The following is a 26,205-nucleotide window of genomic DNA, read 5'->3' as shown; positions in this document are numbered from 1 at the left end:
GTATCCTGCTCCATTTGCATGGTGTATACTTCCTGCAGTTTTTGCAGTATTTTTGAGGCACACTGAGGCGGGGTGTTTAATTTGCTTTTTGATTTATGACTTAAGGTGGCACCTGCATGAATGCCAAGTTTCCCAACAGAACACGGCACCATAACAAGATGAGCCAAGTTACCCACTGTGCCTGTCAGGCATTTTAATCTTGTGGCCCATCTGTACTTTTTAATGAATACTTCAGGGTGTGTAAAGGCCTTAAAGAGTATAAATTCTAATTGCTCATGTAAAAACTGGATATTTCCAGGCTTTCCACATTTGTGGAAATTATGTTATTTCAACTGATATTTTGTACTCCCTCTAGCATGTTGATAATAAGCTGAACATGATCCACAGTGTGGTCTCCTACTCCATTTTAAATCTCATGTTATTGCAGAATTTTTATATATCAGAAACCTCTGATATACATTGTGTGGATACATGACAGAACAACAGGAACAGGGCTGTGGTTTTTCTAATCTAGCCATCAGAGCACAGCCACCAACTTCTCCTCACCATGCTGATGACTTCCGCCGTTTCACTGCTTCCTCACAAATTTCCATTCACTCTACAAGTGAGGTAACAAGCTTCATCTTTTGGGAGTAAAGCCAAAAAGCTTATTCGTTTACTCGACTCGGATACTTTGTTACAACTTTATACGACAGTGTGAGCCGGTGAGCCTGAAACAGTGAGTAAAGGAAAGAAGCGCAGCGAAAGCTCAGCAAGTTATAAATGGGTTAAACCATTTCCTCAGAGAGAGGGGGATTCCCAGCCCCACATGCTGAGTGCGGCCTTACCCCGGAGTTTAAAAACTTTCCTCCAGCCCCTCTCTTCAGCTTTGATTGAATTTTTCCCTTACCTCCCACTGTTTAAATGGAAACAGAAACACTGTGACCTCTACATATTCATTTGTTTCTTTTCATGTTTTCTGCAGATGTTTCAGCTTTTCATTTCAAGGAAATCCAGTGAAACCTACACATTACGCTAAACTCGAAACCCCATCGTGTGGAGGCAAGCTTGTCGTCTGGGATGTTCGATTTAATACGTGGCTCGCACAGCGGTGTGAGTGATGCACTGAGGCCTTCGTCTTTATTTTCTACAAGCAAATTAAAACACTTTGGTACCTCAATGGTGAAATCTTCTCTCTTGCGTATTTCATCTTCTCTGTCTCTCTCTCCCCAACCCCTCTACTCCCTCTCCTGTTTTTATTTCTCTGTCCCAACAGCTGTTGTCGGTGCACACAGCTGCAACACTCCTCACTCCGTCATGCTCTGCAGCTACTCGCCAGCCTGGGAAACCTGACCAATCGCCAAGTGTGGAGGATCAAGTGCACATGTGCAGACCCAAACACATACACACATGCAGACACACGTAAGTTTTGGGGTCAGATGTTAGCGAGGCAGGCGGCGCAGACAAGCACAGGAAAAAAAAAAGCCTCAGCTTCACTCGAACCCTGGTTGGCACACGTAATTATGATTCATTGAATCCTGAGGAACTAAACTCAAAATGTCAAGGTTAATTTGTGCTTCAGTGCATCAGAGCATTTCCAAAACCACTTGTCCCCTGCTCTAATGAAACGTTTACAGCCACCGTCGCCGTCCACTCCCCGCCAACCACAAAGAAACAAACAAAATAATAATAATTCAAAGTAAACCGAGATCTCATTCAGTCTTGTTTTTCTTGCAGCACCGAAAAAACAAAAAACAGCCAAACAAACACACCCACTGTGTATAATTACAAGGAGAAGTTTCGCTGTACACACCGAGCGTGCATTTACAGAGGCTTGCCTCAGGGCCGGCCTCGCCATCCACGACTAGAAATTCAAAGTGACGCTCCTCTCAATAAGAGGAATCGCTCGGTGCTGCCAGTGACTTGTGTAATCCCCAAAAGCAAAGATGCAGTAGAGCCTTGTACTCTTCTGTGAACACCAACGCCTAACGTACATGTGTAAATTCAAGAAGTCAGACGAACATAAGCTCATGATATATGCTTGCATAAGACTGGATTAGACCCCATCCAATATTATTGGGTGATATTAGCCTTTTGCTGATGTGTCCTTATTGACATTTATAATGGCCGATAAGTGAAAATTGATAATAATATATAAATATATGGGAATATTGGATTTTATTAAAATCAGGCTTAAGAAACCTTTATTATGGGTCTCCATTCACACTTTAGGACTGTAGACACTAGTAGAGCCAAAGCGACTCTTTGTCCACAGTAATTGTTCCATATGGACTCTATCGATGCTTTAAGATGATCTCATACCATTGCTACCATATGGACCATGTTAACCAGCTATACATAAACAACATAGCATATATCCATCCATTATTTTTTTCTACTTATCCACTTCAGGATTGCAGGACCACTAGGTGGTGTGGACAGTATAAAAGATGGACATGGCTACAATAATGTCACCCACTAGATTCTGAAGTTCCGACTGAAGCCTTGAGATAAGCATTTCTTTATCTTAGTAGCCAAGTGGCTAATGACTGACAACTTATTAGCCAATGAGCACGCAGTCCTTAATTTTAAAACACAGGCTTGACCAAGATTTATAAAATAGACTTATTCCGTTCAATTTGAAATGAGTGACTGAGCCCATAAATTCAGGAGGAAACATTTATGGAGGTCAAGTAAAAGGACATTTTCCCGCAGACATCTACAGGACCAGAAGCCTTTTTGGCAACCACAGCTATCGCCATCAGGTGGCCTTGCAGGTTTAAGGCACTTATGTATCAATTTCATTTTTGCGATAGGGAGGCAACCTCCATTTTTTATACTGTCTACGATTGGAGCCTGTTCCAGCTGTCTTATATGAACATATTTATGTATAACTTTAATCTATTTTTAATCTTCTTCATGTCACGATTTCTAGCACATGTTACAACCTCCATAACAGCAGTACTAAACATATTATGAGGCTGATGTAACTCTTTGTTAAAGTCTTTTGGGCACCGGAATAAAGGCAAACCCTAAAAATTTAGTTTTGTCATTTGAGATATTGCTGCTATCCAGTTCAAAAACACTGGCTGACAGCTGCAGTCATACTTAAATGACAGAATTACCCCCTCCCTCTGTGTACTGTCCAAAAACAATTCTGTCATCCAAATTAAATCACGATTTAATGCTTAGTAAGAGCTGATTAAGCTAGCTGACTGTATTAAACCCCTGCCTAGCTTACCTTATGCATAGCAGCGCCGAACTTTTCCCAGACATTCACCCATCACACTATAACCTCCTAGTTCTCTACTATAAAATCTGTGTGACGTCCAGATGAGCAGATTTAAGAACAGTTCATGTGATAAGACTGGTTTGTTCACAGCTAGCAAGTAAAGTCATGCCTCCTGCACGTACCAGAGAGGCAACACACTTAAATTAACGGTGTACTTGCAGCACTGAAATCACAGCGCCGGCACGCACTCCTCCCACTGTGCGTGACATATAGGAAAGAACAACTTCAGACAATGTCATGTGTGTTCACGTGTGAAAAGAGCTCGACAAAACCTAAAGTCAGTGTTTCAATTAATCCTACAAAAAAAAACTATTGGCGAGAGCATGTGCACCACAAATCTCAGTCAAGGTGTTTTGTTGTTCAGTGAAATTCAGTTGGAGTTATTCCAAAAGGATTTGGGCTGGGCCAATGCCATTGCTAGAATGCAGCACAGAAGGGGAAAAACACACAAACATACGGGGACTATTTTCTAGCTTCAGGAATATAAGAGTGGGTCACAGATTTGACTTGCAATTTGTGCTACACAAGTATTGGATGTTGCAAATGACTGCAGGTCACAGCCACCCAAGCCTTACCTGCTTTGTGTTTTACATGATATTCATGTGACATCTTTTGAAAACAAACCACAGCAACATTCAGAAATGCAAAAGCTTTATACGATACAAAGCTGCATGTGTGTGACACACTATTTTCCAGGAGCCAGCTCAACAGAAGCTCTGGCAGATCCATCAGCTGTAACCCATTCCTCCTTTTTTTCCCGTGTGCTCTCAGTTTTGCCAAATAACAACAACAGGGTGATGTCGCTGCTCTGCTGCTCATCTCTGCCAGGCTATGGAGGTGGAAAACTGGGCTGCAAGAGCACCAGGTCTCGGTCAAATGCCTTTTCCGCTAAGTGTGATGGGATGAACAGGCCTACCTCCTCCCCCCCTTCCATTAATGCAGCACAGAGCCGCTCCAGCAGAAGGGCCTGCCGGGCAACGGTGTGCACAAATGCGCAATGAAACACCGCCCACCCAATGGCGCACAAGTCGGTCAGCGTGGTGAAGCCTGTCATGCACGGATTGGGTTGGCCCTGTCAGTGCGAGGCAACGCGTGCACTGTGCAAGGAATATTTCACTGGGGTGTGGATGAGGAGAGGAGGAGAAGAGGGAGGAGGGATCTCTTCAGGACCAAAATAGGCCTAACGTTACCGGGATGCTGTTAGCATCGTTGAATAACATTAAGATGAAATAATTAAAATAAATAAATGGATGTAAAACAGAGAGGGAGGTCAAAACGCTATCAGAGATAATCCAGTCCAGACCGCACTGGTCCCAAGTGAAGGAGGGGAGGGGGTAATGTTATAATAAACGTGTTCCTGAGACCGTGAGAGAGGAAAAAATACATAAATGCATGTTTGTGCTCCAGTTTCCGCCGCCAGTTTGTTCTCAGATGGTACTTAAACACACACACACACACACACACACACACACACTGAGAGAAACAGGGAGAGAGATGGAGGCTCAGACCAACCTTGTAGACTTGTCCATATGTACCATTTCCGACCACTTCCACCAGCTCGAAAATCCCAGCAGGATCCTGGATTTAAAAGAAAAAGACAAACAGCAGAAGCGGATTAATTGATTCCCCGTAGCAATTACAAGCGGGTTCGTTCGATGCAGGAGCCGGCTGCGCCCGGTTCGCTTCTCATGCCAGCGGATATAGACAAAGAAAAGCTGCCGTAGGGCTGTGTCAACAACAGCACTGCCTCGCTGTGTGATTGTATTTTTTTGTAAAAAGAACAGATGGAGAAAGAGGGTAAACGCGAGCGTGAAAATGTCACTGTGAAACACACTCACCCTCAGGGATGCCAGGTCTATGTCCACCAGACTTTTAGCCGGAGAGTCGTTCGCCATTTTCGTTTAAAAAAGGTGGTAAATTAGCGGAATAACGGCGTGTTTTAGTCTCCTTCAGGCGGACGCCGTATGTCTCATCCTCGGGTAGTTTTAATTTTAATCCCCTTACTAATATTTTCAACCCAAGGCGCGTTTTTCTCTCGCTATAGTCCCAGACAGAAGCTCCGCTGCTGCTGCAACATACCGACCAAGTGCCGGACCGCTGCCTGCTGCGCGCTCTCTCTCTCTCTCTCTCTCCCTCTCTCTCTCGCTCTCTCTCGCTTCTCTCCGCCCTCTCTCTCTCGCAGTCAGTCCCTATGTCTCTCTGCCTCTCTTTCTCCTCATTCCCCGCCCCTTTGTCCCAGGGACAGCACTAGATTTTCTGGGGCCCGGAACCAAACTCACCCCCTCCTCACCACCCCGAAACATTTCTGCACATGCGCATTCACACAAGTGCGCTCAACAATATATAGCAGTTACAAACACAACCCAACTCATAGGATTACTTATTTCTTCTTGCTCCCACCTTACTAAACATTAGCGCTGGAGCACTGCCTGATTTAAATCTCTGCAGGAAATGCCTTTTAACCTTGCTCCATATGCTTCCTCGTAACCCGACGTGCATCTCCTGAGAAAAACTAGATGTGAAAAAACATTTTAGTTGTTAGTTTAGCTTCTGACATATGCATTACATGCAATAATACTTAAATTGTAATAAAAACCAAAATAAAACAGAAACATTTTTAAACAATAAAAACTATACTTGAACAAGAAAATCCACTCTGGAAACTCACTGAAACTAACCGAATTTTAAAAAAAACTTAAATTAAATAAAAATAACTAGAAAATACAAAACTAAAATAACTCTTGTGTATATTCAAGTTTGCTAGAATGAGGATGGAGTTGATACTAGCATGGCTGATAACCGTTATTGCTATGCAGAAGCTAGCACGCACCTATCAAGTAAGTAGACACAAACTAATCACACATGGTTAGTCCATGCAAAACATAGCTTTTTGGACCCTTATGCAAAAAGCAACAACTAATCAGAGCAATCAGATAAATGACAAATCTAGTCAGTAGTTACAATGTAAGTAATTGTAAATGCGTACCTATTGGGAAGTCTAGTTTATTGCCTTTACGCAAACAGTTTTCCTACTTTCTTCTTTTCTTCCAGCTTTTGTTTGTATCCCCCCACTTCTCAGACAGGGATACAGGGCAATTAGAGCATGTGAAATGGAAACAGTGATAAATATTTCAGTACTGCTGTCACTGCTCTGCAGACGGGCTGCATTATTTCCTGCTGCCATCCCTCTTACAGTACCTGTCAGCAGCCATGTCTCTTGTTAGCTGCATACTGATAACATATCACATCACGATGATATCAGCATCCTCTTTTACAAGTCATGTTGTATAATTTGTCCTCCAGCATCCCTGAAGACTAATGCTGGATGTGATGTGGATACTAATGTCTGAAGTAAAGGTCTGCTGTTTTACGGCTTCAGTCCAGGCTGAAATGGGTCAACTCAACAATTGATATTACCATGAAAAATGCACTAGAGACAATAAAGAGAAAAATATCCTGTTTGTGGTAGTTCTCTGGGTGAAATGCACTGCTGATGGTGAGTGGTTGGACTGCTTCAAGCTAATAGGAAAGCATCAATAACTCAAATAACCACCCACCACAATCAGCGTATGCAGAAGAGCATCTCTGAATGCACAAGACGTCAAACCTTGAAGGAGATGGGCTACAGCAGCAGAAGACCGCAATTGGTACCACTCCTGCAAGCTAAGAACAGGAAACTGAGGCTACACCAAAATAAAAATGTAGCCAGGTTAGTCTTAGTTTCTGCTGTGACATTTGGATGGTGGGTGTAACAACATGAAACCATGGATCCATCCTGCTTTGAGGTCATCAGAACAAGCAGCTGATGGTCTAATGGTGTGAAGGATATTCTTTTTGCACACTTTTGGCCCCTTAATACCAGGAGAGCACCTGTCTGAGTATTATTGGTGATCATGTCTATCCACTTTTTACCACTGTGTACTCCTCTGAGGGCTGCTTCCAGTGGGATAATGTGCCATGTCACAGCCCAGATAATCTCTAACTGGTTTCATGAACAAGACAGAGAGTTCACTGTAGTCAAATGGCCTGAAAAATTACTAGATGTCAATCCAACACAGCACATTTAGGATATGGTGGTAGAATGGGAGATTCTTGACAAGGATGTACAAATGACCAGTGAGTTTATAGTCCTTTTGGCATGGATGCTACTTACTTGGTGACTCTGGGACTTTTCCTGCACCTTCTTAGGTTAATACCTTTACATTTAGGTGAAATATCTTAACAGTTTTGTGGCTAATTGCTATGAAATTTGCTAGACCTTAAAGACACATGCTGAATCTATAACCTTAGCTCAATCAGGTCGAAGTTCACTCAGTGTATAAGTTTACCATTTAGCACTTGGAAGAACACACTAGTAGGCTGAAATTTAATGACAAAACTTGGTAGATGCACTGTTGTGTCTTCACGAGCCACCAACAGAGTCCCAATAATGACAACTTTATTTGCAAGTTTGGATAAGACAATTCAAACAATTTTTTAAATTGTAGCCCTCTATTTACATCTGTTGTTTTTATCCATCCGCAGCTCTTCAGCCAGTCAGTTCAGTATTTACTGTTTCCTGATTCTTGTTCTGCAATTTGTCCTCAGTCTGTTTTCTGCAGCAAATTCACAGTTTGTTTGTTTGATTGTTACTTTTGTTCTCTTTTCTGTATCCATGCCCATCACTATGCTACAGTTTTACATTTCTCTGGTAATCCAGATGCTAAAGCTTTGCCTCGCTCACTTTAAACTGTCAATCCACGTACACCAGAAAAAAGGAAAACAAAGAAAAAAGGAACATCAGTCAGCCCACATGGAACTAAACCACAGGAATCTGGAGTACAAGTAAACATATATAAACATACCTTCAGTATAATATTATTGCCATTGTGAAAAGGGGCACTTTAAATAAAAAAGCAAAAAACACAACTTTGATCACATCATTATAAGAAAATGAGGTTCACAGATTTTTACAACAATTACATTTGGGGGAAAAAGGACTATATGGGAAGGAACATAATGGAGTAGCAAGGACAAAGTATGAAGACATCAGAAGGCAAGAATTGGGTCATATGTCTTTATTGTAAGAGCTGCTGTTTCACATCCTGTTGGGGATAAAAATAATTTTGCACTGTGCCCTAAAACTTACGGTCTTGCCCGCTTGATTGAGTCTTTCCTTTGAAGGTGATGATGGGGGATGACCGAAAGACATCAAAGTATCAACCACTGGGTGTGCCCTGCTTTCATGTGTTATCTATAGAAGGGATATTTTGGAGATTCCAGGCTGGACATGTAAATTAGGCTGCTTAGTTTATTCTAGACCTGGAAAATATACTCAGACTCTTCGTGAGCCTGCCCAGAGTGACTCATGGAGGGCACCGCTCAGTGTTTGCTGAAGCTCGGCTCCTCAGTGTTTGCCCATTTGCAGGTATTTTCTTTTTCATTTTTCTCTCTTAGGTTTTCAAAATGCATGTTTATCTCAGACGGTTCTTCACCAAAGAGCTTGTCAGATCGCATCAAAGACGTGTGTCTGTGTGCTTTTTTAGCAAGCTCTTCTCACAAGGTAATTTTCCATGTGTCAGGTTACTCATCAGTATCATCTGTATCTGAGTTTTGTCTTGCTATGAAACATGATGATGAAATCAAAAACAGCGCCGTGGAGGGGAAGTCAGAAGGAGAAGTTTCTAACGACGCACACGACCGGGCTGAACCTGAAATAACAAACAATACCATTTAATCCCTGTGACAAACACACCCACTGCCACTGATCCACACCTTGGAGGTGGAGGAAGTGGCTTTTGTCACTGGACATTCATGTTTGTGTTTCTAATGTCATTAGATGGTACTCACACACAGTGACTCAACACCTGTGGCTGTTAATCAGGTAAAACAGGGACCAAGAGCCAGATTACAGAAAAGGCTTTGGTCCAGATATTTTCCTTTTGTGTGTGTATGTAGCTTTTTAAAAAGATCTCAGTTTTAGCCTGAACAGTTCTAACTGTTCAGAAAGTAAAAATAGTTTATAAGATGAGAATAAGAGTAAGAACAAATTGCAATTGTAAGCAGGTTTTCCAAGTTTTATTATAGGGTGAGGCATAACCATAACTCCATTCACGGAGCGTTAGCTATTAAATATCTTTAACACCAATCATCACACTGATATTTTTAAACTTGTCACACATTATGTACATAATGGCACACACACACACGTCTGGTTTGCTATCTTTGTGGAGACCTCCCATTGACATAATGCTTTCCCTAGCCGCTTACCCTAACCCTAATAATCAAAGCTGAATGCCTAACCCTGACCCTGACCCTAAACCTAACCATAACTCAATTGTAACCCTGACACTAAAACCACATTTTGAGTATGAATTTCATTGTATTTGTATTTGTGTGTGTGTTTGGTTAGGCTGTGTACTCGGATGGGTCAAACACTGAGCTAACACTCTGCTTGTGTTTGATCTACCACAGCTTCCTCCTTCATCTTGTGTGACGTTGGAGCTGTGATGTGTGACTGCATGTCAGCATGTCGATGAAGCTGGATTTGCAAGATTTGCCATTTTGTCGCATTCGATGGTAAAAGCAGGATTGTGAGTGACTAGTTCTTCCTCAGCCTAGGCCTCAGTCCCACTGATTACCTGAAGCAGGACATGTAACTGTTGGAAATGCTAGTATGGCTTCCCACCACTAAAGGCGTGTTGGTGTATGGATGAAAAAGATGCCTGGGGTGGGAAGAAAAAACACCTCATGCTCTTTGGACCTAAAAAACAGGAGGCAGAAATTACATATCTGGACAAAAATCAGTTTGCTAAGCATATTTATCTTTTTTAGCAGAAAGTGGGAGGCACACCTAGTTTTCTTCTAAAATGTTGTACTTAATTTTTCCTTTAAAGGAAAATGTGTGTTCAGTCTCTGTATGATGATTCATATGTGCACTTTTGATCCCTTTGTCCTGAAGATAGCACAAGAGAAAGATTGAAAATGAAGTTCATCCACATCTCTTGAAAATACCAAAAGCTGTGTGCATACTGTGGTTATTTGTGTGGCTGTAAACGATGCTGTTTATCGGATGGCAGTGCTGTCAGGATGCTTTTGTAATGTTGACAACATGCACTTTGTGTAACATCAAAGACGTGTCAGAACATGATGGATGTTCTACATGGATGTGATGATGATGTTACCATATTCTTCTGCCTCCTCTCAGCTGGAGGCCTGTATGAACTCAATGCCCCCCATGATTCAGCTCACCTGCTATCTTCCAGCAAACACTGCCCCCCCTGTGGCGCACAGCTGCTAGACCCAAGCACATCCACAATTCATTTTGCCCAGTAACAGTCACACTGAACAGACTATATAAAACACCAGTGGAGCCTAAGAGGAGAATGAAACAGGTAGATGCTTGTTGTTTGGATTACACTGGCTGAGTGAGCCAAATCTGCAGTCTCACTGAGGGAGGAGGAAGGCAGCACCACACCAGCATGTTCCCTCTCTCCTTGCCTAGTCTGATGAGCTCACATTGGATGTCTCAGGCCTCATCCCCGGTTACGACTAGAAACTGGGATTCTCAGGAACCTAATGGGATAAAGTGCAGATAAACTACACCCTCTAAGGTTTTAAATATCAGGGCATAATACAAAAATGATCTTGTTCGTAGGAGGAGTTGAAATTGGGTCATCTTCATATGAACAAGAGCACATGTCATATTACATCATGTCATTTATTTAACAAAAAATTGAACCAAGACGCAAAGGCAGTGTGTGAAAAACTAAGCACATCCCAGGAGCCAATGTAGAACCACCTTTAAAGGCAAAAACTTGAAATGTTCTTAATGACTTGTGAATTGTGGAAGAATTTTGGATTATGGATTTAGTTAAGAATCAGTAAGTGCAAGGTCCCCGGATCCTGCAGATGCACAAAGAACTTCAGGACAGAAGTCTTGAGGTTTGTTCAGATGCGACTTTGCAAACATTAGCTGTGAGCCACCTTCTATTTAGAGAGAAGAGGCTTTCTTCTGGCAATCTCTCCAAAAAAGCCATACTTGTTCAGTCTTTTTCTAATTGTACTGCCATAAACTTTAACATGCAAAACGCTGAGGCCTGTAGAGTCTGAGATTCTGGGTAGCGCTTCTGTGTTTTGCACTTTCTCTGAGCATTGCACAGTCTGACATTGGGGGGAAGCTGCCGGGAAGCCCACTCCTGGGAAAGCGGTCAAACATCTTAAATGGTTTCAATTTTATTCATTCATGAATAATTTTTCTCCTTCAGTTCCCTAACCGTTCCCCGATAAAACCTTATACCTAAAAAATGGTGCACTTGCTTTTCATCATGACCGTATAAACAACATACCTGCAAGTAGAAAAAAAAATCACCATCGTAGGCGTACATAAACTACATGCCTCTCTACCTTACTTTTATGAGATAACAAACTCAGAAACGGCTACAAAACAGGTGGACACGACTGAATGTGCTTTCCTTTATTTGCAATAAAAAATAGGTATAAGAGCTCCCTTTACAAATACGCCAGGGAAATGCAGCACATTGTGAACACTGCTCCCATGCAGAGAGCACGTGACTGCAGTGGAGTCACAAACATTTGAAAAGGAAACAGCAACACAGAGAGAATATGCATTTATATGCACACTGACAATGCAATTATAGCCACGACCTAATCTGCTTAAAAGTCTGCATAAAGAGACACAGAACGCTCTTTATTATTGAGAACTGCTGAATTCCATCCGTAGGATAAATATATAGAAATCTCCTTTCAGACATTTAAGTAGAATTTTCTCATTTACATTCATTTTCTCACTAAGAAAATCCACACGTGCAAAATTATGTCGTGAATTTTTAAAAACCTCCATTGCTCTCGTTTTCTTCCCCCCTTTTTGGCACGCTTCATATGTTATTGCTAACAGACACTGTGAGAGCTTGAAATTGTGGGTATAAACCCAAATTTAACAACCAGATACAAAGAAATTCAAGGCCAATTTAAAAACAAAACAAACAAAAAAAACACAAACAAAACAAAAAACTTTATACATTATGAAAATTTGGCTTATAGGATCATTATTGTGCGCCGATTTCAGGATTTTCAAATCAACAACTGTTGATGTCAAGTGCCAACAGAAACAGATCTGTAGCAGCAAAAACGTTTACAAAAGAAGAAAAAAATAAACTCTTTGCAAATGTTCACATTGGCATGTCTGTCAGGCATCAGAGATACATATAAAGTGCTTGGGTGACTTCATATCAACATATCCAACAGCTCATTAGAAAAATCCAGGAATTGCATTACAGTGTGCATGTAAATGAACAGGAAGAGGATGAGAGAGAAAGGTTGTTGAAACGTTCCTTAAATAAAACATTAAAAAGGCCTCAGAGTTACATTTATACACACAGAAATTCACCCAAATTAAATTTTGAACATATACGTACACCTAAGGGCATAGCAGAGGGAGAGAAACAAACAAAAATACACAATCAGCCCCTATAACTACATCTGTACTTGAAGTCCCAAAGATATGCTACATTTAGGACATTTAAAAAAAAAAAAATAATTAAAAAATATCCAGATCAACATTATCAGGATGCATTGTTATCTGCTCTTTCCTAAACACTAGCACAACTTGAGTGATGGAGGTTTAAGCTTTAGTCTTACGCTCAATCGCTCTTCAGAACGAGTAGTGCAGATGTAGAGTTGCACTTGATCGTACACACTGTAGTCTGTGGTGGTTTTTAGTGTTAGCATGAGTGAAATCACAATCTCAACACAAAGGCTTTCATGGCATTCATTCCTTCCTTTCACACAATCTGAGGTACTGATGCTTATGCACAAGTTTCGGCTCAGGAAGATTTCAAGCGAGGCATCAGCTGCTTGTCCGCTTACTGGACATCTTTTTTTTGCTTTTTTAAATCCTTACCAAGTGGGCCGGGCAACCTGGCAGAAACCCCCGTATCTGTCTTTTTATTGAAGGGTGGATGGAATCACAACCCTGAATCTGACTCCAGAGTAATTTAACTCCAGGGTAAACGGCCAAATTATAAATATAAGACACACTGCTTTTATTCTGAAAGCTCTGAGAGGAAGTGTGGATTTGTCTCTCCTGCTTTATGATGCTTTTTCAGGGTGTTGGTCTGCCCGAGTTGTTCCTAGTCCACCATGCTGTCTTCATTAGAAAATAAGCTACACCTTTCATGATAAATACTGCATTGTAGGAGTGTTTTCCTAAATGTCACAAGCAAGCCAGATGAAATCTGTATAATATAAAAAAAAAAAAACCCACAGAAAGCCGATTCTGTCACATCACTGGGGTTTCTTCCGTTTTTTGGTTCCCAGTTGTGAATCCTGAAGACTGCACAGCTGTGTTCCCATTTTGTTAAACACTGCTTAAAATGTGTAGGAAAAATTCCTCTTGAACCTGATCACACTGCTTATGTGAGAACAGGTTTTTGTTCCTTCATAGAGAGAGCCCGTCTTGACCCTAATGAAAGCATCCCTGCTCAGCCCGATCGATTTTTCCTCCAACAAGACTGAGAACGCCACGTCAAATATCACTGGTTTAGAAGTGTGTTGTGGTCTGGGTCACTCGTGAGTAGTGAAGCTGGTTGGGAGATGCTGGATGAAGAAAGAGAAAGCAGGAACACCCTCATGCCAGTGCTGTGACCCAGCTGATGCTCTCAGCAGAACTGACACGGGCGTTCAGGAAGGCTATGTGACACAGGAATGAGCATCTGAGAGTAAATTGACGCAGGAGTAGACGAGAGAATGAACGAGTAAACACATGTACAAAGTGAATGAACCAGTCAAGAAGAGACCCGACGAACGGACGAATGACCGAACACGTTTCTGAACTGCATAGATGCCAGAGCGGTTCTTCCAAGCAGCTCCTCCATCACCGTGGCCTCTTGCGAGTGACAAAGATGAGGACTCTTCGGACGGCAATGAGGCGATCCTTGAGGGAGGTCATGGCCAGGATTGTGAGCTGGGCACGGTTTTCCAAGGGAAGAACAGCGAGCAGCCACCAGGACCAGGCTGGACCACTGGGACTGGCCTGTAGTACAACAAAGATTTGTTCAATTTAGAAACAGTTTACACTGATTAGAAAAACCTTCAGTGGTCACATGACTTAGCAAAGGCCTAGTTTTCTAATGGAGTCATTTTATGTGACTTTGGCTGCCATCTGCAGCCAAAACAGTTACTCGTGTAGGGTATTAAAAAGGTTATTGGTAATGCTAGTTAAATATAAAATCATACCTATATCAATTATAAGTATAAATCACGTATAAATCACACATATGTAAGCTGTAAGCAATCAAATGATGGTTTGTATCAAGGAGTCTTGATCTGAATCTTGCCTGATGTCACACTGACCTAAACTGAATTGAATTTGTCACCCACAGGGCAAATATGTGTCTGCTGACTTCTGTTTTCATTCATCCTTCTTTGCAATGAGGTGCATCTTCAGGATTTAATATCATGCAAACACTGGAAACCTTGCCAAATATAAAATGCACTAATTCATTCAAAAGCAAAAAAATTTTGTGCGGCTATTCCTGAGATGTTGCTGATTTCTTTTCTTTCCTGCCATCACGGTGTTCATTAAACTGTGCTTTTATTTATAAATGAAAATCTGTGAGTCTACACTACACTTTCAGACCTGTGGGTCCGGGTCTTTGCTGGGAAGGTGTCCAAAGTGGCTGAGTATCTGACTCTTCATGTTGTCTTTCAGAGATGTGAACCAGCCGTTGGCCTGATCATACACCGAGTCGTGCAGCTTCAGAAGCTCTGTCAGCTCTTCCCCCTCCACCTGATCAGACAGACATATTTTATATGCGTTTTAGAAAAAACAATAAACAATGACATGTTTTTTTTCTCCTTTCATATGAAAGGACTACATTTGCCAGTGGCACACTAGCAGGGACTCAAGTTTGTTTTTCTTTGCACTGCTGAACAGTGACAGGCAAAAACCCCGAGCTCTGCCTTGTGTCACTCTGTGATTGTCAGTATTGTGATGTAAAGTGTCTGAAATGATTCTACTGACAGAACACCAGCACATCATTCCTCACGCCCACCTTCTTGTCTTCCAGGTACTCAATCTTAGCAGTGTTGTAACCATCTCTCTGGCCATGGCTGAGGACCTTGAACCGTGACACGCCAATGGTGTCAACCACTGAACGGCCATCGGGAAAGAACTTCACATCTCTCACCTGAAACACAGCATTTCATATCAGCACTGATATGATTTCTATTTGACTGCTCACGGAGATGCACAAGAAAATCTGTGAGGGAAGTCATACCTGCAGCATACAGCCATAGTCAGCAAAGCCTTTGAGCTCATCAGTGATGCACATGCCAAACTGCTTGGTACCAGTTTCCATTGAGCGGCGAATCATCAGGCGGTAGCGTGGCTCAAATACGTGCAGAGGGCAGGGGATGGTGGGGAAGGCCATGGTACACACAAAGATGGGCACTTCCTGGTTTAAACTGCAAGAGACACAGTGAAGAAACTGTTACTTTTTGTGCATGTGTTTGAATAATCAATAGCTTTGAAGAATTTTGTAGAACATTTGTGAATGTGTGCACGGGTGTGTTAGTACAACTGACTTGGACAGCTCCTTCATCTCCTCTTCATGGATTTTCTTCCTCTCTGCCAGCTCATCTCCTAGGTAACGCTGCAGGACTTCCTCCATCAGCAGGGTCTTGTTGTAACCCCTGCTAGCTAGATACTGTAAAAATACACAATAGCACATTGGTTTGCTATTGCCTGCACATGAGCATTACAAAGAAAAATATTACCGTCAATTTATTATTAAAGATTTTATTCATTCATTCTTTTCCTGAATGAGTGAAACCTGCATTTTTTTGTCTAATCGACAGTTCAAAACACCTTCCATCACGTTCACAACACATGCTACATTAAACATTATGAACACAGAAAAGAAAACACTACACAGGAGTCACAGTGACATCACTACCCTCTACGAACAAATGTACCTCAGACAGATTCTCCTTGCACAGAGGACAGTTGGGGTTGTGGTCCAGACAGCGTTCCAGACATTTGAGGCAGAAGGTGTGTCCACAGGGAGTGGCCACAGGCTCGTAAAACAATCTGGACGACAAATGAGCAAAAGCACCCGGCAGAATGCCAACATGACAAACTTGCACACACTAATTTAACAGGTCTTAAGCTTAAACTGCAAATGCTGAAACTGAACTGGGTGAGCTCACCTCATGCAGAGTGAACACTCCAGGTCTCCACTGTCCAACAGCTCAGCAGGAACTGATCTCCCGCCACAAGCAGCAGTCGTCTGACAGGTCTCTGCCTCATCTGCACAATAAATCATCATCCTCAGCAAGTTTTTGAGCACAGCAAGATTCCTCTTTACCTCAGCAGCACATCAAGTACAAACTTTAACATGTGTATTGTTGGCAAAAGTAGGCTCGGGGAGTTTTCTTCAATAGTGGAATAAAATGATTTATTGAAATAAATCATTTTAATTAATATGGAAAATGCAAAATTTGCTTTTCGTTGTTTTCAAACAAAACTAAAAGACCAAAACTTATTTCTGTAGAGATGAGAAACTGTTTCTAAATGAGCCGATCAAATGTAATGCCTCATCTACTGAATAAGAACGGCCCCTGGCTGGTAAACAGAACAGCTGCAGTCCACCATCGTCATACCCTCTAGAGCAGCTTCTGCTAACACCAAAACTAAAACATCTCAAGAAGAGAGGAAAAAAAAAAAAGCTCTGTTGTTACCAAGAGCAAACACAATGCACTCCTGCTATATGAGGAACTGAGACAAAGAGACACTTATTTTGAAGCCAATCTCTTCACAGCAGTAGGCAAATCATTAGTGTTAGCACGCTGCATGTCTAATGTGTCTTAAATGTTACGCTCAGAGGCAAGTGTTATGCTGAAAGTCTAATTCTGCAGGACAATCAAACACTGTGAAAATGTTAATGAACTCAAACGTGTAAAACGCGGTGTAGAAAAGAACTGTGCAGCAGAAAATACTGTTTAATAGTGATTATATGACCAAAAAACTCCCTCTGAGGAATTTCTCAGCTGTGGTGTTGTATAATGATTATGTAAGCATCCAACCTAATCATACACACCATAAATCCCATATCATAAAGCTGTCATAAATTCAACATACCCCTGCAAGATGTGTGTTTTGGGGGCATTGCACCAAAGATGGGGATTTAATAAAATGCCCATCTAGATGAGCTATACTGCATAGTAACGCAGGTATCTGTAGATACATGTGAGCCTCATGGAACAGCTGTGCGTGGCTGATGATGATTGAGCATCTTAACGTTCAAGACCAACATAGCTTTCTAGTCCATTACCTAACGAACCCGATTTGCGTGACCTACATTCTGAACATCCGTTTTTCATTTTCTTGACACAGATCTTGTTTTAAATAGTAACACTACATGCTAATGCTATTTGGAAAATTACATGACTGTGACTCATTTTCCTTTCATTATGCAGCCAAGATTTGGGTAAAATTACGCCCTCGTATTTTGCTGTTACACTTGAAATAGAAACCAGCTTTTCACAAATTATCTGGACAGATGTGACGACTAAGGATTTCTCAGTGTACGTTCAAATTTAACGCCTCTGCACTGCTCAGAAAAGAGGGAGAAGAAACAACAAAATGCCAGCAACCTGCTGTCCTAATCAATGATCAATATAACAATAAGAAAAACATAATATAAACTCATCAGTTTAACTGAACTATTCAGTATTTCACAATGTCAATGAATACACTAAATTAGGAAATTAGACATTTTGGTCCTGAGTAGTCAGAATATCTCAAGTTACTGGAGGCTGAGTCAGAATCCTAAAAACCCCATTAAGGACTCCTTAAGAAATTTTTAGAATCCTTCAATATCTGATATCTTTCAAAGAAACCAGAGAAATTCTCCAAAACATCATTGCTATTCATGTCTTTATGTATGCGAAAACTGTTCTGCAGTGCAGGTTTCAGAGGGGATGTGACGTTCAGTGATTTCAAACCAATAAGTAGGACTGAATGACTCTGTTGCTGATCCTGTTACCTTGTTTAATTTTACCCAAGTGTAATTTGCAGTTAGCAGGCTTTTTGTCAGTCTGTTAAATCCATTTTCTTTTCCTACACATACTGTATTTTTGTCCTGTCAAATTGGCAAGATTTGAGAATTATCGACGCAAGGTCATTATGGTAAGTAACAACAGAATTGGGTCACTGCAGTTTAGTGTTTTTTTATATCTATCTATATGTATATTTTATAGATATTTTACCCTTTTCCAATACAGGGGTCAATATAAAGAAATTACATTATATTTAACTGAATTATTTTGGTTTCATACCAGCTCTGAGAAGTTTAGAGGGAGGGCTGAAGGTTGCTGAAGGTCCATCACTCTTGTGTTTCCTCTTAAGGCCACCAGGGGGTGCTGGTAGTGCAGCCAAAACATCAGCCAGGCTCTTAGTGCTGCCCTCCCCTGGAGAAGGGTCCGATTTACCAGCAGACAGAGCACAGAGTCTGGAGGATGAGTCGTCCACTGGAGGGCTTTTAGTCACAGTGAACTCTGAGTCCTGGAAACACAAACACACACAGACAGAAATACGTTAGCATATCAGGTGGATTAAAAAAAAAAGAAAAGTATGATTAGTTCAAAAGCGCCTTTGTGGAAGATCTATACATATTCAGAATTATATACATTATATATTATATATTGTATTAGATGCTACTACAACAACTGTCACTCGAGTAGTTATGGGGTTGGTTGCAACAGATGTATTTGTTAAGACCACTTGTATATCCATGTATCAAGATACCGTCAAACACCTTATAAATAGCTACTTTTGCCTTCTTCCTTATTCACAAGCGAAACCGGAGCGAGTATTTCTGCATGTTTGATTTGGCAGATTCTTATACGTATACAGTTACCTGTGAGGAGGATGAGCCTGGTTTCTGTGGGAGTGGCCTCAATGAACTGAGCAAGGCAGGAGGTTTGATGAGACGCGTAGCCAGGCCTCCCTGCAGAGGGTGCAACGGCGTTGGAAGATCCTCGTTCTCAAATACAGAGGAGAACAGCTCGCCCAGAACCTTCAAGGTGAAACAAAACAGGGGGCTAATTAACAATCGCAAAGAAGCAAGCACAGGAGAATTTACCATAAGGAAGTCACCAAAAACAGGGTCAAAGACAGCTGTATACTCATTTGTATCACTCTCAGGAAGACTGAAGAAACCAGGCTTTAGATTAAAGCATTTACACTTTCTTAAATCATATTTTGAAAAAAACTAAACAAAACCCAATCTATATTATTCCCATTTCCTTTAAAGGGTGGAGCCAAATCCAGAGAGGCTTTATAATGACGCTGGCAACAGCAGAATTTACAAATGAGAAACCTTCTCTTTCAGCTGCAAAATTGAGAATCAGCAAAACTAATTATTCTATCATGTAGTTATGTGGGCAGCACATGGTTAGCGCTGTTGTGTCACAGCATGATCTCCCTGTGCCAGTTTTCTCCAGGATCCCCAGTTTCCTCTCACACTCCCAAGACATGCAAGTTTATTTAAAAGCTTACCCGACTGTAGTTTGATAAGAGGTTCTGAGAATTATGACATGTTTTAGTCTGTATCAAATTACATATTTCACACCAACAAATGATTCTCTTACCTTCTGAGCCTCCAGTTTCACTTTGGCCCAGTCGGGCTTTAGTGCCACACACAGGAAATACTCTTGTAAGGCCTCATCGTTCCGGCCTGCTTTACTCAGTGCTGTAGCTTTCAGATAGTGAGCCTAAAAATGACAAAAAAAACGAGTTTGATTTTTGAGGCATGGGCTGCGATAATGACATTTCTATTAATAACAAGTTTAAACCAAATGTCCCTTCTTTATGACATTTTCAAATCTACAGCTTAGTGAATTAGTGACCCAGATACACAACTATTACTGGTACACGCACTGACCCCTTGAATAAAGTAATAAATAGGAACATTTTTTCCTCCTTGTTACACGCAAATTCTAAAAATCTCACCACACGATAATGTGTGTTGAGTGGTTAGACACTGGTCCAGGCTATCTGACTATAGCAGAGAACCTGCATGTCACAGGTCGTCAAGAACATCATTGCATCATTGTTAGTTTCAGCATCTTTTTATTGCCAGAAATAATGACTGGTAATACAGGAAGCAGAATATTTATTCACGGTTTATTTTTATACAGAGAACAAGGTTAAGCAAACCATGCCACACACCACAGCATTTATAACCTAAGCTAGTTTGCATTACCTGTTCCTAGATGGGCTTTTAAAACAAACACAAAACTCTCCATACATCAATAAAATAACTACACAAAACAAAACTTAAACAACAAATTATAGACACCAACAGCACGGGGCAGAGACTGCAGTATAATAAAGTAAGGTAAAATAAAAGAAGCATGACTGCATGCCCAATTCATCTTTAAAAACTGTTTTAGTTTAAGTTTATAATGATCTCAATCAGGTTCTAGTTTGAGTCCTGTAAGCTAGTAGTTCCACATGTTAATAAGACAAATAGAAAAATGCCATTTGCCAAAATGATTTCTGTGCCCTGCAGTTTCTAACAGATGTGCTGCACGTTACTGAAGCCAAACCTCGAACAGGAGCACAAAGTCACAGCTGATTATGTGAGCATTTGTATAATAATTGTAGATTAGGAAATTGCAACAAACATTGCAATGCTGCAATCTTGCTGGCTTCCTATTCAGAATTTGCCCATTTGTATTTCATCATAAAAGGCCTGACTGTTGGGAGTGATGCTTGTGAACAAACGGTTACACAATAACTAACAACAATGAGAATGTATAAAAAGGGATTGATAGTATGAAATAGCAAATATAAGCAAGTTTGCTTTTGCAACTTTGGTCACATTTGAGATGCTGCAGTACCTAATATGAAATGTGACCATTATCTTTTGTCTTGGTCTTTATTCTCACTCGGGTACATTTAATTTTGTCCTATAAATCACTTCAAACTTTTCCCATTTCAAATTTTTCATCTTACCTCTGTCCACAGGGTTTTTAGCCTGCAGAGGCTGCTGGCATCCTGCACTGCCTGGCTGAAATTCTGCATCTCCAGGTGCAACTCAGCCCGCTGATGCAACAGTCTGCCTGAAGAGGGCACTGTATACACAGGGATGAACAGACATCAGTTCATTGGATAGGTCTCCAGGCAATAGAATGGTTTTTCTAGGTCTAGCAGAAGTAGGGCAATAATGTAACATGTGGCATGAGACCAGTTTCACGTGTTAGAACACCATGTAACTTACGTAGCAACTCTAATAACTGACATCAGCCACACCAGCGGACATTAACATTTAGTCTCATCTGCTTGGAATGCATGCCTACATAAACACACTGCTTCATGTATCACGTACGCAAATTATGCACTTTACTAATGATCAGATAAAGTACACACTGTACCCAAGTTGGACTTGCCGTGCGTTACTTAACCAAACTGTCATCACTGGTTTCTTTGAGAAGGATGAAAAAGTTCCAGCCTAAATGTATTTAACCCACTTTGTCTGCATAGTTTTTAGTTGTTTGATAAGCGAAATAACACTCGCTGTCATCTTAGATTTCAAAGCAACCTGATAGTTAGTTCATAACATAATATACAAGTTAAACAGGTATTCAGAAAGAAACAAAGACATTTGTGGAACAGCTAAAAATGGCACATGGTTTTAAAGAAACAGGAAGAAAGGTTTGCAGAAGTTTAGATGCTCAGTTGCTACCGTCTTCTAGTGTTAGTTTCATTACTAAGTGTGTGTATGTGTACACAACAGAGCCAATGTTTCAGTGCAGAAAAAGCAATGCAGTGTCTACAGTTTCCGTGTAGCTTAATAAGGGGTTCAGAAATCTGGTGTCTGAACCTCTTGGGCAAACTTTCCCCATAGGATAAGGACAATCAACCAAAGTATGACAGTAAACAAACAACAGGACCAGCCTATCATCAATATGTGTGACATAATAGTTGGGGGAAAGTATAGTATAGAAAGAACTACATGGCTCCATTACCATAAAAACTGCAACTAATAACATTTTTTGAGACTTCTCATCATTTATCTGACTCTGCATTTTCTCCATCTCTTTAACCAGATGGAGACCATTTGCAAAAATTTAAGACTACGCTTTACATGCCGTACCCTTGCAAACCACACATATCAGGACATATTATGTGCTAAATTTATAATTCAATTACATGCAATCCAAATGACAGATACCAGACGGCCTCCTCCTGTCTTTGTTGGGAAAACACTGGCTGGCAGTGACAAAACTGTGAAAGCACTCTGTCCTCCCATCATCCAGAGTCATTCACAAGACAGAAGGCATGAATCAGTATTGATCTGGGGAGAGAAATGTCTGAAAGGATGCCACAGGGACGGTGCATAGTCCTTTTATCTCAGCTGTGAATTCGGGATTTTCAGCTGAATCAGGCTGATCAGTTTTATAAAATGCCATTAAAGCGAGAACAGCAGAGAAAACTAAAGATGAGTCTGAAAAAAGAATTACAGTTAAAAGTTGCTTTAATAAGTAGACCAGATGTGGGAGGGGAAGGAGGAGTCAGTTTTAACTTCTGAGGATTCAAACTGTGCAACATGAGACTTGCCATGGCCCATGATTAATGAAACACACTGGCAGCCTTTATGTAATGTGCCAACATAACAGAACACTCAGTTTTATAATGTTTGGGACAACCTGTCCTTAAAGTGACCAAAAAAATTAAAAAATAAATGAATAAATAAAGATGAAGCAAATGAGGGTGTTAAAATAGGCTGTTGTTTTTCTGTTTAAGTACAATTAATGACCAACTACCGTTCACCCAAACGTTACCCAACACTGCTTATCCAACACCATATATAAGGGGAGGAGTTAAAGGTTATGTCAAACCAGAGACAATACGATGGCCTTCTTCTAGAAGGAGACTGGCCCAACCCGACCAGACAAATCTGATGAATGTATTCATACAGCAGCGACTGAGCAAATAAAATTTTCGGTTTACATAACGGAGATCACATAACAGTGGAAAAACTAAGTGGGGCATCAAGTCCAGAGAACTACATAGAGACGTCCCCTCTGCAGCTCTGTGAAAACAGCACAGCCCTGCCAAGTATAAAGGGAAAAGCAGCACTAAACAACCGCTTTGCTGTTTCTTTATGTGCACGGGTAGGCTGTGTACTGGCTTTGGTAACGAGGGACGGCGCGTCACGTAACACCACACCTCGGTACAATCTAGATAGGAGGGGGTGGCGCCCCTCATTGGTGACACTGAGAAGTTAAGACTGAAAGAAGTAGGTCATCTGCACAAAAACTTTACACTTTTAATTGCAATCTGTCAAGTTAAGCACTGGAATTAGCGCATGGATCTCTCTCGGTGCGCATGTAGAGGCTGTGTGCAGTCTTACCTAGATCCACTGCTCCGTTGTACTTCTCCAGAGCCTCTGAAAGATTCTGCTTTTTCCACGAATCCTCTCCTTCGATCCATAATTTCCTAGCTTTACTCTCAGTTGCAAACAGTTTGTCCAAGAGGCCACTGAGTACAACGTTTATTCTCCGGCCGTTCGGCAGTCCTTCTTTCCTGCTCAGATTTTGTTTGCAGTGTACACAGTTTGTGACAGAGTCGTCATCCGTGCAGCGTTTGCAGAAAGTGTGTCCACACTCCACCGTTGTGGGCTCGTGGAGCAAACACTTGCAGAGACGACAGGAAAACAAGTCCAGGGCTTCTTCATCCTCACACTCCCCACTACTTTGAAACCCGTCTTCCCCACTGCTGCGTTTACTGCTCCCGTTTACCGTGGCGTGGATGCCCAGCTCTTTCTCACGCAGAGTTCGAGCGATGGTTTCCACCAGGAGTTGAAGCTCCTCCGGGCGTAGCTTGCCAAGGTTGGCCGCTGTACAGTACGAGTCCAGCGCTTCAGATATCCGGCCAGCACGGGATAGCGAGTCGGCCTTCCTCAAACACAAGCCCCTGTCAGGCTGCTGGAGATCTGCGAGTTGGGAGCTATAGATCTCCACGGCCAAGTTGAAGTCCCCGGCCCGGCTGGCCTCTTCTGCTACCTCCAACATTTCAGGGCAGATCCCCGCAGCTCCGGGATTGGAGAGCGAGTGGACGAACACTTCGCCCTGGTGAGACCTTAGTCCGGTCTCCATCTTCTTCTCCCGACTGGAAAATCAGACGCTTAGAAGACTATAAGAGTCACTGAGAACATGGCACAAGCACACAAACTCTCCACCACAAGAAATAATTCCCCCGAGTTAATGCACACCATCTTTTGCGTTTTTAAATGTCAACCCAGACTTCCAGTTGTGTCCAACTCTCAGTGATGGCCATAAGTCCGATGCATAAGACCTCAACCCAGATAAAACGGGGCGCCTGTGTAGCATGGCTGGTCCCCGATAAGTCCCAGTATCTGATGTAGATTCACTGCAAACACCTGGAGGTTGAAGGTCGGGGTTATTTATTACACAAACTTTCAGCGTATCGGGGACCTCAGCGCTCCCTTTACATAGCGGAGGTAGTTTTATTTATGTCCCGTCTAAAGACAGAAACTTCTTTAGAAGAAGAAAGAAGAAAAAAGAAAAACACAAAATGAATCTACGGCATGTTTAGGTACGAACCGGTGGGTAAAATCCAAAGAGCTAAGTAAATAAGCAGCTTAATTTCCATGGATCGTGCTAACTCGTAGTTACGATGGTAAATATCCGCAATAAAGGTAAAGTTTCGAGCCTGAGAAGTCCCATATAGAGCGGATAAATGCTAGCCACAGACCCACAAGCTCATCGTTTCTCCAAGAAGTCACAGCGGATCGGCCGCGTTTATATAAGAGAGCCCGGGAGCAGTTAAGTCCGGGGGAGCCAGCTAACGTTACTACTGGTTAACTGGTCAACATATACTGCCACTTCGCAGTTTGTTAAACTCCGGAACTCTTTCCGAACCGATATCCCCAAAAAATGTGCGTTTACAAGACCTCGAAAGTCATTTCTTCGTCTTTTACGGCGAGGAAACCCAAACAAAAACAAAGCCCTCACCGAAGGAATCCATCTTGGTTGTTAGCCAGCTAGCTTTGAGCTGCTAAAGGTTCTGCTTTGGGATTTCGCATACAATTCGCCGAAGCAGACGCATGGCGACACGTGACACACGAGACAAGCTCCTATTGGCCCTTTATGTGGCTCACTTATATAACTCAATGATATTGTATAACCTTTGCAGACAACGCTGAATGAGTGTCTGTGTGCTTTACCAAAAAGACACTTCACGTTTTTTAAATTTAAACGAGGTCTCACACATGATATTACAAAAATAGCCTCGAGTAAAACAAGAGATCGCAGTTTTCGGTTCTGGTTGAGTTACTTTATGCCCTTTAACTTATAGTTTCATCTGTGGGAGCTGATTCATTGTTTTATGTAATGCTTTATATAAGCAGTGTGTCAAGTCTGGTTTTGGATTTAAAATGTGAAAGACATGTTATAGTTAAGAGCTATTGCTTTAAGCCAAAGGGGGAAAAAGTCTGGTGTAGCCTACGACCTTATCTTTTGGATCAAGTAAAGCTTTTGTTGTGCTGTTAAATACTCCATAAAGCTGTGACCCAATTTAGGTAATGGGAATCCACACAAGGCCGAATTCTTTTAAACGAAAGAAAGGTTGTACAGACTCTGCTGCTAAGTATATGCACAGGGACACGGCCAAGAGGGTCTCCAACAGCTGTAGGTGCATTGGGTTTATATAATATATCAAATATATAACGATAAGCAAACTTAATTTGTAACCTTTGTTTTGTTTTGTTTTGTTTTTACCTTCCTCATACACACAGGGAGAAACGAGGTAAATGATTATCAGTGGATGAGACATACACGAAAAATTAGGTCTTAAGCTTGGTTTGCATTCCAAACACAAATCCAACCTGTCTGCTCCACCT

The 26,205-nt window shown here is 41.5% G+C and overlaps 2 protein-coding genes across 7 annotated transcripts in view; both read right to left on the bottom strand.

Annotated features, from left to right (window-relative positions):
- LOC100703199 (mitogen-activated protein kinase kinase kinase kinase 4) overlaps positions 1-5,406 on the bottom strand; it is a 98,840-nt gene extending 93,434 nt beyond the window's left edge. For 2 of the 6 annotated variants that reach the window (XM_019353102.2, XM_005475395.4), the window contains exons 1-2: positions 5,110-5,405; positions 4,784-4,849 (exon numbers count right to left, since the gene is read on the bottom strand). In XM_019353102.2, coding sequence (XP_019208647.1) covers positions 4,784-4,849; positions 5,110-5,166 — 123 coding nt within the window. In that variant the 5' untranslated portion in view covers positions 5,167-5,405. Of the gene's footprint in view, positions 1-4,783; positions 4,850-5,109 lie in introns of all 6 variants that reach the window. The other 4 variants (XM_005475397.4, XM_005475396.4, XM_005475394.4 and 1 more) reach the window with 3 other exon arrangements.
- Positions 5,407-11,711: 6,305 nt separating this feature from the next.
- Positions 11,712-25,384, bottom strand: lonrf2 (LON peptidase N-terminal domain and ring finger 2). Its single transcript, XM_005475393.4, has 12 exons — positions 23,695-25,384; positions 21,294-21,412; positions 19,925-20,047; positions 19,192-19,350; positions 18,611-18,836; positions 16,481-16,580; positions 16,247-16,361; positions 15,857-15,978; positions 15,550-15,736; positions 15,325-15,459; positions 14,910-15,059; positions 11,712-14,303 (listed from the first exon to the last, which is right to left on the bottom strand). Exons 1-12 carry the CDS (start codon positions 24,437-24,439, stop codon positions 14,145-14,147), a joined length of 2,340 nt encoding a protein of 779 aa, XP_005475450.1. The 5' UTR covers positions 24,440-25,384; the 3' UTR covers positions 11,712-14,144.
- Between the last annotated feature and the right edge of the window lie 821 nt (positions 25,385-26,205).

Source organism: Oreochromis niloticus, linkage group LG16, assembly GCF_001858045.2.
Source record: "Oreochromis niloticus isolate F11D_XX linkage group LG16, O_niloticus_UMD_NMBU, whole genome shotgun sequence".
Taxonomy (NCBI): domain Eukaryota; kingdom Metazoa; phylum Chordata; class Actinopteri; order Cichliformes; family Cichlidae; genus Oreochromis; species Oreochromis niloticus.
This window is presented reverse-complemented; position numbering and strand designations above follow the sequence as displayed.